At 33.3% G+C, this 19,991-nt stretch overlaps 1 protein-coding gene across 2 annotated transcripts in view; it reads right to left on the bottom strand.

Moving 5' to 3' along the window:
• LOC117114154 (calmodulin-binding transcription activator 2-like) overlaps positions 1-19,172 on the bottom strand; it is a 63,209-nt gene extending 44,037 nt beyond the window's left edge. For both annotated transcript variants that reach the window (XM_033257719.1, XM_033257720.1), the window contains exons 1-3: positions 19,075-19,172; positions 17,494-17,594; positions 16,005-16,072 (exon numbers count right to left, since the gene is read on the bottom strand). In XM_033257719.1, the coding sequence (XP_033113610.1) occupies positions 16,005-16,072; positions 17,494-17,594; positions 19,075-19,099 (194 nt within the window). In that variant the 5' untranslated portion in view covers positions 19,100-19,172. The remainder of the gene's footprint in view (positions 1-16,004; positions 16,073-17,493; positions 17,595-19,074) is intronic.
• Positions 19,173-19,991: the final 819 nt, after the last annotated feature.

Below are 19,991 nucleotides of genomic sequence, written 5' to 3'. Positions count from 1 at the left end.
TGGTGTCTGGTGGGGGGGGGGGGTGGGGGATAGTTTATTACCTGATATTGTTATCTAGTTATTAATCTGTTTATTTATGAATGGACCCTTAAATATGTATTTGAATGTAAAAAAGTAATTTTCCAAATCACAAATAAATTATACTGTTACCAATTATCACTTTATTCGAATAAGATATAAATTTATAAAAACCTAGGTTGATGTTTATACAGTATGTAAAAGCAAACGCAGGTAATACACCGACAAAAAACAGAAATGTTAATAAGAAAAACATTTTAAAAATCTGCAAAATAAAAATAACAATTTAAATAAGGTACAAATGCATAAATGAAAGTATAAATGAAAAAAGATTTTAATTTAAAAATTGTTACAATATTATCCAAAACATATCAGTTCACACATTAAACTGTATGTTTCCGATATTCTGCTGTGGGGGCCTAATCAAAATTCGTCATACGATACTTTGTATCCAGTGATTTCGTGGGCGTAATTATGTTTAATATTGATAGTGGATTAGTATATGTCGCGACATGTTAAGATGTATGGGTTCGCAAAGCCACACCATCTGCAAACCAACAAATTTACCATAAGAATGTTTTAAAAGGCACTTATAATTTCATAAAGGAAATCAAGTCAATTTTAAATTCTTTTATTATATATATAAGTTAATGAGTTAATAAAGGTCTTCATTTTTGTATAGTCCCAACAATCTTTATAAGATTGAAATGTCATAAAGATATTTCAAACAATTATTACAAAGATAGAGAATTTGGTTACAGTATGCTTTTTACATATTTAATTACAACAATATTTACTTTCTATATACTGTAGTATTATGACGAGTACTATTGAACTCAGTCTGATTTGTTGTTTCGGTTAAAGCCAAGTTCTGTAGAAAAACGTTTTTTTTTGCTGTGTTGTACAACTGATTTTTTAAAGACACAAAAAGCATACAGTACTTGACAAAAAAAACTTGGAAACGGTCAATGAGATACAGATTTTTGAATATTTAAAAACTGGGGGGTGGGGGAGAAGGCGCAACCATCCCTTTTTTCCATCTTTAATATGCTTTTCGTGACTTTCAAAAAATCAGTTGTACAACATTAAAAAATATTTATTCTCTGGAGGCTGACTAGAATACAGTCGTCAAACAAACTGTCACTGTGCTTTGAATCGGCCTCAAAGAAACCTGTACAAATAATAGGACTATAAATTACAGAATGTGTACAGAACACTGTGTTACAGTTAGTAATAAAATTCATTGTATTAAAAAATTTGATGTATTTTTCCTTTTAATGTTTTTATATGTTTTTTGTCATTGCAATACAAACTTTTTCATCCTTGGCTGCTGTTTGTAATGTCAAGTTATTTAAATAATTTAAAATCAAAATTTTGTAACAATTTTTTACTTTGACCTATTTTGGTGAATATCTCAATATGATTTCACCAACGATGCATCTCATTTCGTGGTGAGACCTCAAAATGTGCTGTTGTTGTTTTTTATGTGGTGAAGAATACACACTGTAAATAATATGTGCTTACTGTATTTTAACACGTTTTTTTTTTTTTCAATAACCAACATTTTACACTTTCATTGTGTTAGTTCATACCAGATCTAGTTGTGCAGGAAACTTAATTTTGCCAAAAATCAAAGCTAAACCTGGTAGAAAATGATACTTTTAATGGGTTTTCTTTTTTATTTATCTATTTTGTGTTTTGATTCGAATATGATTTTATAAAATTGTATGCTCTGATCTTTCTAGGAGGAGGAAACCCAGTATGACAAACAATAAAAAAATATATATATATATATATACACTGTAGTATATTAAGGGAAGACTTCCATGTGGATTAATGAAGAATCTTGTAGAAAAGGAAGGACTTGTATTTTAAAAACAGTAATAAAATACACATCTTAAAATTCAAATCCATTTAATATAATAGAGACATTAGCAATGATTTTCAACACTTGGCAACTCGTGCGAGACTAATGATCAACTTAAAATAGATTTGCTTATAACCACCACTAACTTTGTACCTATTATATTGCAGTACACTGGAAATCTATGTCAAAGGCACTGGCTTGAGCGCATTGAGGTCATAGGTTCAAATCAACATCAAATCACCTTAGCGCTCCTGCTTAGAAAAATTGGTCCTTGATGTCATTTTAAGTTGGATCAAGGGTAGGAAAAATTAAAACGTAATTTAAATGTTCATTTGAATTTAGATTGAGTAGCTTGCCTGTGGGTTTAATGACTTCTCAAGGATAATCACTACAGTATAAGAATATCACATCAACAAAAGAATACAAAATCGAATCGAAAAATCAATTCCCCTTCAAAGGCAGCGATCGTTTAGGATATCTAAACTAAAAATTCATGTGGATGCCAAAATCGTCGGCAGTAATCTCAACAACGATAATTCCCTAATGAATATCGATGGGCAATACATTCCTTGAAAGAAGACCATGATAGTAGGAGAAAAATTCATCACAGTCAATAAGGGTTTTAAGGCTATAACCTGGTCAGGCTTACTGACTCGTCTGTCATGTTTAATGCAATAGATCCAACCATTTGGGCATTCAGAAACGTTATTGTCATGCCTGTTGGCTTTCGCATACACTTAAAAAAAAATTAGCATATTAATGCAATTTATGATTGAAAAACTATTCCACACCATACAGTAAATTATATTTACTATAAATATTATTTTCCTTACTCGTAAAAATAAAATTTTGTTTCCAAATCATTTCTAATTATATTTTTAAATATTGCATTCATATAATCAGTGACTCACACTGTAGTTTGTCATTTGTTCACAATCTACAGATGAGTATTGTTTAACTACTACGCCCTATGCTTCTATATAAAACAACAATCTCTCATAGGTATGTCTACGCCTGACTGCTTTGAAACTAAATGATGATTGAATATTGTTTTGGATTTTGAATTCCGATAGGAGCCTATTACTAGTGAAACTGACAATAAAAAAAAAAGACAATCAGAACAAATGTAACGTTCGCACACATCGTGGTATCCTTCAACAGCTAACCTGGATAATAAAATTTCTAGGCCACGGCGAGTACACAAAGCAATACTTAACTATTATATGTGATGATCCAATTGAAAGTTGTGAAACATTCTTTTGATTTTAATTTTAAATCTGCGCAACACTACCATTTGACTGCACTGTTGATCAAAATGTAAACATTTATAGTACTGTACCATTAAAAGCTGTTTAATAAAGAAAAACCCATCAAACAAAATCCATCAACCTACTGTATGCCAATTACTTTAAAATTTTGTCAAGAGAAACATTTTTCTAATACATACACAAACATCTTTTCACAAATATATTAAATTTGAAAGAAAAATGAAAGAAAATTATAAATATAAATTATATACTGTATGTGACCATGAGTTACATTTATTTATTTTTTTAAAATTTGACATATCCACATACAAAAAACATCTTCCTACTAAAAAAATATAAAAGGCAAAACAATGAAGTACAAAAAGAAACGTTAGCAGTGTGTCAAGAAAGCATAATATGCTGAAAGCCCGACACCAAAGTGAATTTTCTCGAAACCACTCTGTATTAAAAACAATGAAAAAGATGTTAGAGAATTAAAAAAAGATTGTTTTTAAATATTTTTATAAAATTCATCTAAAAAATTGAAAAGATTGATAAATATATAAGCCACAGATTATAATAAAGCAAAAAAGGAATATTCACTTTAATTTTACAATCTGCAACTTACCTTTTTGGCAAAACAACAACAGTTGGCAGGGCAATAATGATCAAAATATAATTACTGTATTTGATCGTTGTTGTATACAGGCTCATCTGGGTAGCTTAAGATATTGTACAGGTGTCCTATTATATTCTTAAGTATACTTTATTACTGTATGACTACACAACTTCAATTTCAACACGCATCAAAAAATATCAAATAACAAGTGCCTAAATGCCTCAAAATAAAAATAAAAAAACCCTGGGATACGAAACAAGAATTTTTGTTAACTGGCCTTCATACTGTTGTAAACCAACCTAATTTCATGTTACCTCGTAAATGACTACCCCGGACGCGAAACAAGGATTTTTTGTTAACTGGCCTTAGCATACAGTAGCAGGCAACCTAATTTCATGTCACCTTGTAAATGATGAAACGCCTGAAACTCTTTCATGTTCCACAAAGGAACAATCTGTATCAGCGCAGACTAATAAGCATCAGCTCATTCATTATGTAACATCATAATAAATTATCATTGGAACATCGTAAGAATAAAAATCACAAGAAACAATAAAAAAAACAGACTATAGATCAAAACAAAATTTTCCATGTATGGTCAGGCAATGAAATTCTTCTACAGTTTATACTGTATCTTTGAGATGCTTTTTAAAAAGGGATGGCATGTAACTACTTCATTTGCCTAATAGGTGGGTACATAGCGAAATAATAAAACATTGTACTTCACTTCAATCTTGAAAAATAAACAAATAAAGCAGAAAAATGTACTCTATATTTGAAGCATACATCAAATTGAACCTCGACATTTTGAGCTGTTCGGTGATGTATGCCAAGACAGGACAGAGTGTAACACTTCATCGAGCAGCTACTTATTAACACTACAGTATACTGTATGCCCGTTTGTTTAGACGAGTCCGTCTACTGTATGTTCATTCATATCCATGGTTATTGGGACAGAAGAGTCGAAACGTTTGAAAATAGGAAGGTCATGGTCTGAGGCAGTATGAGGTCATCGGTACAACCAATGGGGTTAACGGATCCGCTCAACCAATAACAGCTTCCCAATGTGATCGGGAAAATCTGAAATCAAGATCTGTCTCATCTGACATCATCAATAGCCAAAATGTGGTCAAAATCGCAGATTTCAATTTTCGGAAATTTTTCTAACAAATCATGATTATCTCCAAATCCAATTTTTACACTAGGTATTAGTGAGTGATTATCTATGAGCTTATACAAACAAATGTGGCAAAGACAAGCCAAATCAGTCACTTGCCGCAAATCCTGTTTCAGAGAAAATGACCAAAAAATGCCGGAATGTTAAAGTTTTTGAAATCTATTTTATTGCACTAAACAAAACCTATATCATGCTATTGTTATTTTCCCCATTTTCAATGTTAAAACAATGATTTTTAACGATTTGGTTTCTGCCTGCAAAATGCCCGGAATCATAAACTGAAGGCTGATTTATCAATTGTTCTTTCAACAGCTGTATGTTTAAACTCCTGTTTCATAATGAAATGTTGGACTTAAATGATTCTTTTACCATTTCGTAGCTCTACTCTATTGTTTAACATTATATTAATTAAACTAAAAATCAATTTTTGCGACGAATTACTGGTTTGGCTTGTCTTTGCCACAAATAGTATACATTACAATGGTTAAATGATGTTTGTGGTGTTGTCCATCCCCAATCTGCTTGATTTTTTGGGATTCCCAAACATGCATCATGAACACGCACCTTAATTACAGTCATGATTTTGGCGTTAAATAAATTCTGATCAATTGATTGATTCTGATTATACTGCCAATATCTTCTCTTTTACCCCATTTTTTACACAAGTTTTTAAAACACATCTGTGAAGATTATCATCAAAAAATCGAAGACGACAGGAAAAACAATTTTTCTTCTGTCACAAAAAGGCTATAAAAAAATTATGGAACAGTTGATATCATGAGACGTTCGTGCAATGTAGGAAAATCGTAAAAATATGAAAATAGATGCAGATGTAAAAACCAATGAAGGAGGAGAAGTTACTTTATCCATCTTATGTTGTACGTAACTACTTTTGGTGCTGTTTTGTTATAATATTTTAGGAGTACAATATATGCATGAATGGTTGGTTGCCTATGAACTAATGTTGTGCAATTACCTGGAAAAGCCAATATCTGTGTAATGCTTGGACGCGCTTACGAGACAGTTAATGAAAGTGATGAAAACAGGATTGGAAACATGTCCCGACATTTGACAGATAAAAAAAATCACTGAATTACAAGGCCCAAAGAACACATGGTCTCAATGTTACATGAATGTTGATGTGAAATTGGATCTCTTTGTCTTACTGATCTCTGCATGATGTATTATTGCGTTTGCGAAAGCTGTGAACACCAAGTCCTCACCTCATGTTGTGGTCTGCCAATTGCACTGAATCCACTAGTAGCAATACACCAAGTCTTAGTGACAGAGGGTGAAGGGTCAGGGGTATGCAAATATATTAATTTGTTTACTATGATGAAGAGAAGATAAAAGATGGAAGCCAATATTTCTGATTTCATTTCATTTATTTTATTCAGGAATTAAAATCACAAAACATTTCTTACAAGACAAAAACAAAGAACAGATAAATAATTATGAACAAAAGATAAGACATTGTTGATTAAACCCAAGAAAGTTATAAAAAACATATAAATATATAAAAAACATTGGGACTCTTTAATTTCAATACAAAAGGGGACAATCCATTATTTTTATTTTTTTAAAGAGTACAAAAAGCATACACATTAGGGATGGGAGGATTTTCTATTATGAAAAACAATGACGATTTCAAAATGATAAAATAAATCATTAATATAATGTGTACTCTGTATCGTTCAGAGGGAGGGAGGAAGCTCACCGAAAAGAATATATTTTATACCCTTGTGGAAATAATAAATATAATGGATGTTCCCTATGATGATGATATTTCAATGACTGACAATAAAGTGGATTGACAGTTAGCGATGATAATTTTGATAGTGACCCGGTGATAGTGATAGCCATGTCAATTCGATTTCAAACTTTGGATCCAAATTTCTTTGATGCTAATTTCTTTAGGCTCCATTCATACTTCAAACGTGAATAAGCAGCGAATCGTTACGAGAGAACAGGAAACCCAGACTAATTTGAGACTTACATTGAAATCCTACCCTCGCATATTCCTATGGACTTAACCTTGGGGACCGGCCTAATAGCAAATTATACATATCATAATACTAATGAAATTTAAACTCCTGATATTGTGAAATACTGTATGATGAATTGAATTTATTAGAAAAGCTGCTTCAAGCATACTCTTCATGATGTAAACAAAATGAATAGAAGATATGGACAGGAATTGAACTTTGAACTTTCCCTAAAGAAATTCATAATGTATTGCAAGGCCTTACAAATAAATAATGAAATATATTTCTTAATTAATAATAATATACTGTAATTCTGGTGTATCATCTATAAATAGTACCACTACAGTAGATAAGCAGACAAAAGGATGGCCTAGTCATCATTTTCATCCTGCCTTCCTTCCACTTCATTCATTTATTTATTTATTCATCTATTTTTCCTACCCATCAATTTATGCATTCCTCCATCCTTTTTTATTCAAGTCTTCATCAATTTATCCATCTTTATGTCATTAAATTATATATTGTTTTTATTCCTATTAGTACTAATTTACATAAAACATAAGCCACATACTACAAGCATTAAAAATAATAAATACTGTTTGAAAAACAAATTTTATAAACACCCTGTGTCATTTATTGTTGAGAAGGGTTTTTGAGAAGGTGCTTATTCGAGGGAGGCGTCTATTCTAGTGAGGCGTTTATACTTTTGGTGGTGTAAAAGGGATACGTATATAGTACTCAAATAATTAAGTGCCTCTTAATTTCACAGTAAAAAAGGAACTACAACACATAATTACCGTCAAAATGCGTTATTGCGTGATCATAAAGATTTGTTACTAGTTAGGTTAGAAAAAATGTAATGTGTTGAGAATTATTTTCCTTCCGTTTATTCGAAAAGAGGCTCTACAGGGGGCGTTTATTTGAGAGGATGGAGGTGTTTATTCAAAACAGGGAAAGTGCCAGACAGGAAAATCCTGTGCAAAAACATAGGAAAATGGGATAGAAGAAAAATATTTTCTGAAATTTTTAAATCTTTTTTTTTCTAGTTTTTGCTACAAAATTTTTTGAATATTTTGGACTTAAGGTATATTTAAATTATTCAAATTTGAAATTTGTCTTGTGTCAACTTTTGTGCCATAATTCATGTGTTAATAATTTTTTTATAATTATATTTAATATTTTTTGTACATGCAATAATTTTAGCCTTAGTGCTACCAATTTTGTATTTTGATGTTTTATACCGAAATAAATAAAAAATAAATAAAAATCACAACAAAAACAATGGTTTTTTCTGCTAATTGCAAAAAAAATCCAATAATTAGGAGTGAAAAAAAAATTAACTGGAGTGAACACAAGTGGGATGAAGGTTTGCAGGGCACCCTGGTTGTTGAAATGGATTCGCCATTACCGGTACTACAAAGTACATCGATATTAGTACAATACAGTACTGAATTCAATGAGACTGAAGGTAGCGTGAGAAATTTACAATATGCATGGTCTGCATGACCAATGAGTGACAATACAGAAAAATTACATTAAAAAACAGCATGTTTCTCCATTACCATACATATGAAAAAAAATTAACTGCTTTCCAAGAAAGCTAATACAAACTGTATAATTGGAACAGCAAAATATAATGTACTGTAATAATATTATAAAGACTTTCATTAGCACCGTTTTTAGGTCGAAAGTAATTTACAAAATCAGAAAGAAACCAGAACTGAATGTTGCATAACACTTATATATTTATGTGAGGAAGAACTGTGACACCTTACAACCCAACTACTTTATAAGATCACATGACCAAGATAGTTTTCCTTGAGCATCTGGGCTGAAAACACAGCGAGAAAGTATTGCGTGTTTACTTACATAACAGCTCGTAAAGATGAATTTCAACCAGAGTGTATACTAGAAAGTGTTCTATACTTTTGCTCACTACACACACAACTTAATATCAGTAGAAGTAGTCCTGTAAGATGTTTTTTCTGCAAGCACCCATTATCTATACTGTAGCCACTGCACAGCCTATGGGACCAGCACATAAAATAAATATTGAGGTCTGTAATAAACAGCCTTGTTTTTTAAAAGAGCTGCTTGCATTCAACAACTCTTTAGCAATGATTCTGGAAAATATATTTTATTTTACTAAAAACAAAGAATAATAAAAAATAAAAAAAAGTTTTATTGTTTTCCTATGCTTAAAAATAAGTCTGAAAATTGTTGAATTTTGAATTTTGGAGGCCTCAATGCTTTAAAACAATTAGAAATAACATACAGTACTTTTGATTTACAGTACCTATGCCCGAACTTTTTATTACACAATGTACTGTAGTATACATTAATATACATTACTATCAAACACTACTATAAACAACATAACAATTTTAGTTTAGGCCTTTATAAAACATATAAAATAAGGTGTGAATATATTAAATTCATGTAACTGTATTACTGTATACTTGCAATTTCTTCAATACATACAGGTACTGATATTATACAGTATTTGTAAAATGAGCTACTGTTTGAATAGCTAAACTAGAGCTTGGTCTCCGCTTCAATAAAGGGCTATAGTAAAAAAATTTAGTTTTTCTCCTAGTTGGCCTAAAAGAATTACTAGCCCACATTATATTTTTACTACAGTAGACCTGCTTTGCCAGCCTGCTACAAATGCATCTTCATCATAGATGATCTACAACAGTAGATCTACAACAGTGCAAAAACAGAGATATTTCTGTTTGACTTTTAAACAGGACAGCTATTGTTATAAATAAAAAATAAATACTTATTGTTTGTATTACATTCCAAACAAAACAATTCACTATTATTGTTCCATGCCTTTCTTATGTTTTATTGTAGTGAATATGTTTTTTCATATGCACAGTAGCCACTAGCCATCAGTCTAAACTTCCTTGTATTTTCAGCTAACCCAGTCTAAAAATAAAAAATTGCAGATCGCTGACTTTTTACAGCCCTAAAATACATCACTGCTCACCTTGTTGCTGTGGGCTTACTGCACTACACAATAGTGGGCAATGACTTTACTGTATCCAGGATTTCAGAAAGGGGGGGGGAGGGTGCAGAGTAGATAGAGAGCTTGCGATAACTTGCACGATGACTAAACGCTAGAACGGAATCGTTCATGCATTACCGTCCTACCGGGCATCCTATGTTCTCTGCATATGTAGATTTGGCCAAACTCTACATCCTACAAATCCATGCGACGAGAACTTAATGTTCTCGCATGCGCAGATGAATTTTAGTGACAGGACTGGACTTTTTGTTGTGCAAAGCGCAAAACTACGGACAAGGAAAACCGATGGCATCAATATTCCCCCAGCAGGTGCTCCATCGCATATCACGTATGAGCCGCACAATATATTTACCTCTGTCCAAACATGGTTGGGACATTTGGTTCATTACAAATAAATATTTATTGTATGGATAAAAATTACAGTATCAAATTCTAGTAAAAATGAAAGAACAATGCAGAAAACTTAAGTTAAAGTGATTATGTGAAAAAAAAATTGTTCAGACATCCCATGACAAATAAATCTAAAGTAACCTTTGCTATTTATAGCACTAAACTAATATTTCATTACACATTTGAACAAAAAAGAAGGGTTGGGGGGGGAAGAGAATTTTCTTGAGCATCCTCAGCATCTCCCTGTTGGTCCTGTATGGAAGAATACAGTACATGGCCAATGTTCAGGGCTTGTGATTTGAGGCGAGCGATTGACTGCAGTAATAAAAATGTGTACTATCTATTCCACAGAAGTTTAAATTCCCCACCCCCGACAAGTAATCACTCTAAACCTAAACAAAATTAAGTGCTCTTATTTGCACACCTGCCATTTTCAAATAACGAGCCCTGCATGTTCATGATACTAAACACCACAGAAAAGTCTTTCAAATTTTGTGGACTTTATATTTTGTTTCACACTAACGAAACCAACAGTCCAAGTAATTTACTATAATAAAAAAAATGTTTATTTATATTTACTTTGTGAACATACGCCTCTAGATCGGCGGCACTCAAGGGTGGTGCGTTCAACTTAAATACAATACAATGAATCACTTAATTACTGTACAATTAATACTAATAAAACATAATTGACACAAACTTAAAAATAACTAAAATGGAACTGAGAAATTGAGTAGTGAACTTAAAATTTAAAAAATAAAAACAATAAAACAATACAATAATATAAAAATACATTTGTGTACACATACACAAATATATTCCTCTCTACTCAATCAACTAACCTCCTTTTTTTTCAAATTTGACCTACATAGGCCAAAATAAAACAAACAATTTCATACAAATAAAAATTCAAAAATGCATAGATGCAGTGAAACAAGTTAATATACAATTCATATGTGGCAAAGACAAGCCACTCGTCGCAAATTGTGTTTCAGAGAAAATAGCAAAAACATGCTAGAATGTAAATTTTTAAAAATCTATTTTATTTCACTAAACTGAGGTTTATGTATCTATACATCATGCTGTGCTGTTCAGTGTTATTTTTCCCAATTTTAATGTTAAAACAACACTTTTTAAAGATTTTATGATAGTTTCTGCATGAGAAATGCCTGAAATCATAAACTTTGAAGGCTGATTTCTCATATATTGTTCTTTAAACAGCTGTATGCTTAAATGCTTGTAACTTCATAAGGAAATGTCAGATTTGAATGATTTTTTTACCATTTTATAGCTTTTATTTTACTCTTTAACCCTGTATTAATAACTCAAAATCGATTTTTGCGACGAGTGACTGGTTTGGCTTGTCTTTGCCACATATATGAATCAGTAATAATATAGATTTATACCATGCCTTTGCCTAGACATGCAAGGTGCTGGTGATGTTATTATTACCCCTGGACATCGGATACATAAATCAAACCAACATAAAGTGTAACCTCTTCCACTCGCTGGGGAGTAATTCAAACTATCGTACTTGCAACTTAATGCCAACACAGACTAACACACTCAAGGCCACATCAACCTAGTAGGTACCCATACTCCTCCTAGGTGGAGAAAGATAAACATAGGTAAAAAGTGCCTTGTCCAAGGACACAATCGAAATTGAAGGTTCGAACCACAAGGGTAAGACCCCACCGAAATGCAACTGCTGTGCCAGCGTATTCTGGCAATGTTCTACACTAGTGTAATGAACATTGTTACACCGGGACACATGGTGTGGAACTCTTACAATGTTTAATTTAATAATTATAGAACACTATAATACATCTGTACTGTGGGGCCTTTTATCAGTGACATTGAAATTGTCAGTTGTCGATTGCATGTGCTACAGTACACTTTATATGCATATCAGGATCTCAGTTTTAAGCAGATAAATTATATACAAAAATAGGCTCCCAGCGGGATCACGTGTCCAATTTGTTAGGCTATTTTTAAACTCATCCATGCTTTCTGTGTTGGCAATTTACTCGAATAACTATATACAGTAGGTATATACAGAATGTTGTGACTTGTTTGTGAACTTTCTAGGACTGGTCTTATCTAGCAGCTTTCTATGTTAGCAATTCACTTGATAACTAGTAGGAAGGTCTTATCTAGCATGGCATCATAAGCCCTTATTACACAGAGCTGCAATACGGTATTAATACCGCTTTTCGCGAACGCCAGCATTCTATGTAAAAGGGTAAATACGCCTAAACGCCAGTTTAGGTTACAGCAGACCTTCTCGGGACCTAGTCAAAATACCGCATTAATACCATAGCGGTTCATTGCCGTCTTATGCACTGAAGCATAACAATTTTAGAGGTCAAAGTGCGAAACATTTTTGTTAAACACGCGAAGAGTTGTTTTTAGATCAGGGTTGCCAATAAAAAATTGCGCCCTCTTTGTTCACAAACGCAAAATACTCCTTTCGCGCGGGACCCCTTTCAGACAGGATACGGTATTAATACCAGATTTTTACTAATTGTGTGAAAGGGTCTACACCGGCAATAGCGCCGGCGTGACTACGGTATAATTGTGGTATTTTCTGTCTGAAAAGGGTTTTAATTTGTAAACTTACTTTTCATTTTTAACTTTAGCTCATGATCCATCACTTCATTTCTTCACCGATTTTACTTTTATTACAAAATCAAATGCCAGACGTTGAATTAGACACAAGAAACAGCTTCAACGGATCAAAGTATTTTATCAAATTTTTATCAATTATTGACGAATACTACCAAACAAAAAAATGCCAAATAAACTGTTTGAAAATCAAAATAGTTGCATTATACAATATTTAAATAATAATCACATTAATTAAATGAATGTAAAGTAGATTTACACTTTTATTACAAATTAAATACACACAATCATTCAAGATACAATTCTCCTGATGTGGACTGTCCAGAGCAACTGAATCAGAAGATCAAGATGAGCATCATTTTTTCTTGTTTAATAATATTTAATAATAATAATGCAATGTGTTTTTGACCATACCACAGGCCTTGCTGCAACGTTTTTTGGTAACTAGCCCACTGGGCTAATTTACTAGAGATTTTTACTTGACCACAGACTATTTTACTAGGACCCACTATATTTACTTAGGCTTGTGCATGTATGTATGGAGAAATAACTCGTTAATTTTTCACTAGACTACCGGGCAACATTTTGGAGTTAAATGGTCTGTAGACTAGTCCAGTGTGGTTTTTGCTAAACACTGTACGTTGGGCTAGTATTAAATGGAGCTCTGTAACATTGACATGTCATTCAGTATGAATAAATTAAACATACATTTCTATTTATTACAATAATTGATCACTATAAAGGTGAAATATTTTCATGATACAGTACAGAATTTTAATATACAGTATTATATCCATTGATTGATTGATTATGTTGGATGGATTTTATACTGATTAGTGTAAAAAAAAAAAAATACTATCAAGGCATTTACAAAAAAATGTAATGTAGCACTTTTACAAACTACATAGGCACATCCTCCTATCTACTATACAGTTCAGAATGATTGATAAAAGAATCGCGATCAAACGAACTTAAATTACAACAGGCATGCATACTCTCAGATAAGAATTGTAGGCACATAATTTTGGTTCATGTGCACTTAAAAGCACCTAGTACATCTTTCAAGGCAAGTAGGGGTTATTCAGATGTAGTGGTCCATACCACCACTGTTGACAGACAAGACTGGCTGGTACTGGTAATACAGAGTAGCTCAAACGGGGGGGGGGGGGTTTTCCTTTGGCAAATTTGTGGCGGCACCGCTGACAAGATACATAGAGAGATACAGTTATCTGGTTAAATTCATCCTAGATCCTACTTATTGCTACAATTGTGGCACATCAGCCCAACATGTCTGGTATCACACTCCATTAGAGGATACAGTGAGTCGACAGCTTGTCAGTACAAGTGGATGCTACTTCAAGTGAATGCTAGTTAGAGAAGATGCCAGTTAGTCGACAGCTTTTATTCCTTGCATTCATAGTCAGCCTACTAATTATATATCATATTCTTGAAAATTTTACCAATTATTTATGCTATTTTTACACATTTTGCGACAATTAAAGATGTTAGGCCTATTGTCACTCTAAAATGACAAAAAATCGTAAAAACTAATTGCTCACTTTGAAGTTAACTTGCTCACATTGTAGAACATACAAATTATTAACTTGAGCATCGAAATTATTGAAGTTAAAAATATGTACCCTGATTTTAAACTGGATGGTTATAATTACAACAATAAAATACTTCCAGTGAGTTTATAAAAACTTTTAATGTATGCACTGTTCATAAATTTAGAAAATCTATATACAGTATGTAGCACATAATTAAAGTACACAAACTATACTAACTTAAAATTGCAGCAAGAATCTTGATAACGTACCAAGCAAAAAAGCTGGATGTGAATTTAACCTGTTCCTCTAGCTCAGAAATCGGTCGGAGGGCCAAAGTGAATTTTTGATTTAACACCGAGGGCCGCACCCAAACTTTGATGTTTCCAGTGTGCTTCCAAAAACCTTCAAGCACTGCTTTTACACCACTTTATTCTCAGTTTTAATGTTGCTTTTGACATATGTTCGGTGTCGGGGCATAAAAAACAAGGTGTTTCTAGCCAATGCTGGTTGGCGGGCTGCAAAAAAGTCGCTGTTGGGGCCACATGGAGCCTGCGGGCCACACTTTGCCCCGCTGTATTCTACTGTAGAGCCTACAAACATGTTGATTGGAAATATTAACAACTAAGCCTTTTTAAGTAATTCTTTAATACCGATAAATAAATGTAGGCAAAATAATTTTTTTTAAATGAAAAATATCATAATTTCCACATAAATTTAACTGCACCAAATATTATTAAATAAAAAAAATAGTAACAACCTTGTTACCTACGCAACATTCAAATACTAAGTCTGTAGTGCATCAAATTATAGAACACTTCTGTTTAAGAAAGTATAATACATACTCCAAGTATTGAAATACACGCCATCGTGTTGGGATTCAATATTTCGACATTATAATATGTCATCATCAGGAATGAAAAAATTATCCATATAATAGCAAGCTTATGTATGCACTAGTACCAAAAGTGTTTAACCAATCAAAACATTACCTCTAGTAGGTGACATAGCAGTGATTTAAACAAAAGATCAAAGCATTCTTACTCTAATGATCAAAGATCCCTACAAAAACAAAGAAAGCTCTTTTGAAGCTCTGAGCCCATTGTTAAGCAAAGGGTGTAGTCTACGTATAGCAAATGCTTCTTTAAACAATAGGATAGACCAGTTTAAACTAAGCAGTCACGCGTGCATACCTTGGCAGAGGTAATAAGGGGGGGGGGGGAAACAGAGCGCGACCATGCAACCGGCGGTCAGACATCATGAATGTCCCCAAGGCATTTTGGGGGAAAAAATTCAAAAAAATAAACTGCTGGGCTACAATTATAATGGTTGGAGGCACAAACACTTTTTTTTTGTAATTAATATTTAATACCGTATGGTAATTATACTATAAAACTGAGGTGCCCCACTTCAAAATGTTGTACCTATCATATTCTAAGAAGAAGATATAACATTTTTAAAAACTAGATTGATGTCAAGTAATAAAAATCATAATTACCTTGTTTTTGTAATTGTTGTTTGCCAGGCATTGTGTTGGTCAAAAGTGGTTAATAACGAAGCAATTTCCTGAAGGGTAAAACATGGGTTGTATTTAAACAATGAAAATTGTGGCAGACATGCTTTCCATATTTTTAACCAACATCTAAACACAGGTCTTCCAGTAAAGAAGGAAAATTGTTTGTTCTAATCTACCCCCATAAATCCCTAAAAATATGAATGGTGTTCAGTTTTTTTCTTAACAAAATAAATTTAATGTAAAACAATTGTTTAAGAAAACCTAATCAGATGCAGGGCTTTTTCTTTTAAATTTGAAAATAACTAATTAGTATCCAACTTGTTTAGGTCTAACATATAAAATTTATTATTCAAACCACCAGATTCAAGGTTGCACTGTTCAAAACACATTTGGATTTAGATCAGGATATTATTTTCAGTGACCTTTAATAAAGGAAAAAAATCACCTGCACTTTCATTAAAATGCCTCACAAGGAAGAACAAACAATTTTTATCTAATTTCTCATCTATCCACAAGAATTCTTTTGACAACTAGAACAAGCCCAGTTACAAATTACAGGTACTCCATACCTTCTAATAAAAACACTGGGTCTTATTCCTTTGTTTAATTTTTAGGGTGGGTTACAATTAATTAGAGTATGCAATTACAATTAATTAGAGAATAGGCATTGGAAAACCTTAACCCACCAAAGCATCTTTTGCCACCTCACATGAATAACTTATGCAAATAAAATTGTTGAATATTTTCATTTATTATGTACAATTAAAACAAATCGTGTATGGTAGTAGGCATTGTTTTAACATGTTAATTAAAGAAAAAATATAAACCAATGTACTGTAAAGCAAATATTGATTTTACTGTCATTTGCAGGCTTGTTCTCTTATTTTTGCATTGCAATATTAGCCTTACTGGGGAATACTAGAGAGCGTCCAATTCAAGTGAATGAGAATGAGGACGTAGAACAAATTTATGACTGGCACTATGTGCGTTCTAACTGTGAATGACTGGCACTATGTGCGTTCTAACTGTGAATCAATTCAATTTTTGAATTCGCAAATGCAAAGGCTGACGTACCTCTGTTAAATACAGTCAACTTTTTCTAATTTCAAGACGTAAAAAGCACAACATTCAGACATTAAGCGTGGTTAAATTAAAGCCGTGCACTCACTGTGCCCCGATACTATGGCGAACGCGACGCAACAACACATGCGTAACGAATCGTGGTTAATGACGATCCACTCAGACAGCCACCGACAATCAGCAGACGAGGTTGCGTTGTCTGGCGCTCACAAGGAGTGGAGTTGGATTGGCGCGAGTCTGAATTCCATCTTGAAAATTTCAGCAATCGAATTCAAAACTTTTAAATTCCTTCATCAATGTAAAAAATAATTAATAAATTGTCCCTTTTTCTATGAAAACAGTGGAAACAAACACACACAACAATAAAAACACAATGAGCTACCGTACTCACTTCATTAGTATTCCATCGATGTCTTACTTTGGGCCACTCCAGAGATTTTGGCAGATTCTCCAGTTTTTTGGGTAGCACAACATTAGGTTGGCTCTCCTTGTCTGTTGTAAAAGATTTATAACAGATTGAATTTATCCATATCACTAGTTAAACAAGCATTTTTTTATCTCTTACTGTAGTTGATCAAACTTAAAAATTCCTATAAAATCTCACAAAAATATACTAAATCAATTTTTTTTTCAATGACATTTTTGAAGTCACATAATTAAGACAGTAAACCTAGAATTCCATCCGCTCATTTTGGAAAATAAGAGCAAAAAATGAGGACTTGGCCTATATCACAATACACAACTAATGCATTGTAGTTATGACTCTGCGCACCTATTTATATAGTGATTTTGCATGCAAATTTGAGTCTGTTTTAGAAACATCCTCTGCGCAAACAAAACACTTTACAGTGTGTACATGAAGTTGGAATAATACACTGTAGCCAATGCCTCTGTCCGTTCCTGAATGATTCTAACCTATATACCTGCCAACTCTGTTGGCGTCTGATGCGTGAAACAAAAGACAAATAAAATTTGTATATAGCGCCACGAAATATAAGTGTTCTTTGTTTCCTAAAAAAAAAAAATTGTTGTGTTGAAAACTGCTACTGACACTGGCATCAGTCGGTATGCTTCGTAAAAAGAAGTTTACAATACATAGTTGAACATGATTATATCAAAATAGATACTACTTTTTGCATAATGTTTTAAGAAATACTAAGGTAAAGAATAAACTTAACTTGGGTACAGGCTAGCCAGTTACAGTATGGGTACGAGTTGTGGGTATGAGTTGGCATGGGTACGAGTTAGCCTCTATTGGACCTACTGCAGCCACAGTCAACAGTAAACTTAGGCAACTTGTGCCTAGGCTAGGCCTAGCCTAGGTCTCTAGAGCTTTAGTTTAGCCTATGACATTATGCTAGGCCTCTTGGTCATTCATCTGCATGCTGGAATTTAGGTCTGTCAAGCTAAATAAGGCTCTAGTTAGGGCCCTACCCTAGTAGAAGAGGCCTAGGTCTAGCTTACAGTAGGCTTAGGCCTGTAGTAGAGCCCAAGGGGCCTAGTGAATACCTAGCTAGAACTAAGCCCTACTAGGCCTAAGGCCAGGCCTAGAGGAGGCTACCAAAGGGCCTAGGCCTAGTTAGTAGGTAGGGTAGGTTGTAGTTAGCCCCGGCCTAGTAGGCCTAGTCTAGTTGAGTCACTGTTATTTCATGCATCTGTACACCTATAGTCACATCGTTCTGTAGGTAGCGCCAAGCATGAGTGGGTTAAGTATAGCTTTCTCCGCTAGGCTTACTGATAGCCTAGGCCTATAGTGTAACCCTTGGTCTGCCTACCCAGGCAGGCCTAGTCTAGCCTAGGCCCTCCAGCTAGTTTGAAGGAGCCAAGCAGATTGGAATTCTGTCTTCAGATCGTGCACTGATGTTCGACGCATAAACGCATTTAACTAAATAATCTACAGCTAATTTACCAATTGAATCTTTTATAAGAAGTCTACCATCTTTACTAATACCTAATATTGAGCTCTTCTTACCTGAATTGTAGTAAATAAGCGACATCTTTCTGATCCATCTTCTTTTTCAATATCTGAATGGTGTGTGTATCATCGTATCATCCCGATGGTTGATTGTGTTTTTCATTAGTAAATAAACAAAATTGATATAATAGAGGGCGCAAGTCGTAAACGTGACTTACCAATTTATGATTCATCCACTGTTTATTTATTAATGATATTCGAGGATCTGAGGGGCCCGGGAAAAATGTTTTTAAAAAAAATATAACAATTTTAGACCTACCTTTTCAGGACCCGTGAGCTGAATTAGAATTTGTTAGAATTTGAAAATTAGAAGTCGGGAAATATATGGTTGATAACGGATCGAAACATCACAAACAGTACGATATACCACTGGTTTACTTCCAAGAATTTACCATGTTCATACATCCAGAAACCAGATGAAACTATTTGAGCTTTAATAAATTATGCTTGGTTGTGAAACTTATTGTGGCTACTCTGTAATTACTATAGTAACTTTTACACACATGCTCTTATGGTACTAATAGCATAATAGTAATCATTATAATTGTGAACATTTTGATAACAAGCCCAACAAATTTGTATATTTGACAATTTCTAGTTGGGCTCATTTCCCGCCATCTAGGAATCAAAATTTTTCCAGGGAAGGACTCCGTCCGAACCCCTTTCTTCTATTTACTGTAATAAGAATGAGAAAAATTTACCTCACCGTTTTCAAAAGGGGAAAACCTTGAATTTTGAAAGACATTTCAGAAGTCAGGTAAAGCTCAATCATTTCCCGCCATCTAGGAATCAACATTTTCCCGTGGATAACCCAGATTCCCTTTCTCTTTGGGATTGATTTGGAATAGATTTCAAGAGGGGAAAACCCGGATTTTGAAGAACTTAAAAGTTATTAAAAGACACCTCAGAGTCGG

The sequence above is a fragment of the Anneissia japonica genome, unplaced genomic scaffold (genome assembly GCF_011630105.1).
Source record: "Anneissia japonica isolate Jap-2015-1 unplaced genomic scaffold, ASM1163010v1 scaffold287840_len1291095_cov163, whole genome shotgun sequence".
Taxonomy (NCBI): Eukaryota; Metazoa; Echinodermata; class Crinoidea; order Comatulida; family Comatulidae; genus Anneissia; species Anneissia japonica.
Note: the sequence above shows the minus strand (reverse complement) of the source record. Positions and strands in the feature narration are given on the sequence as shown.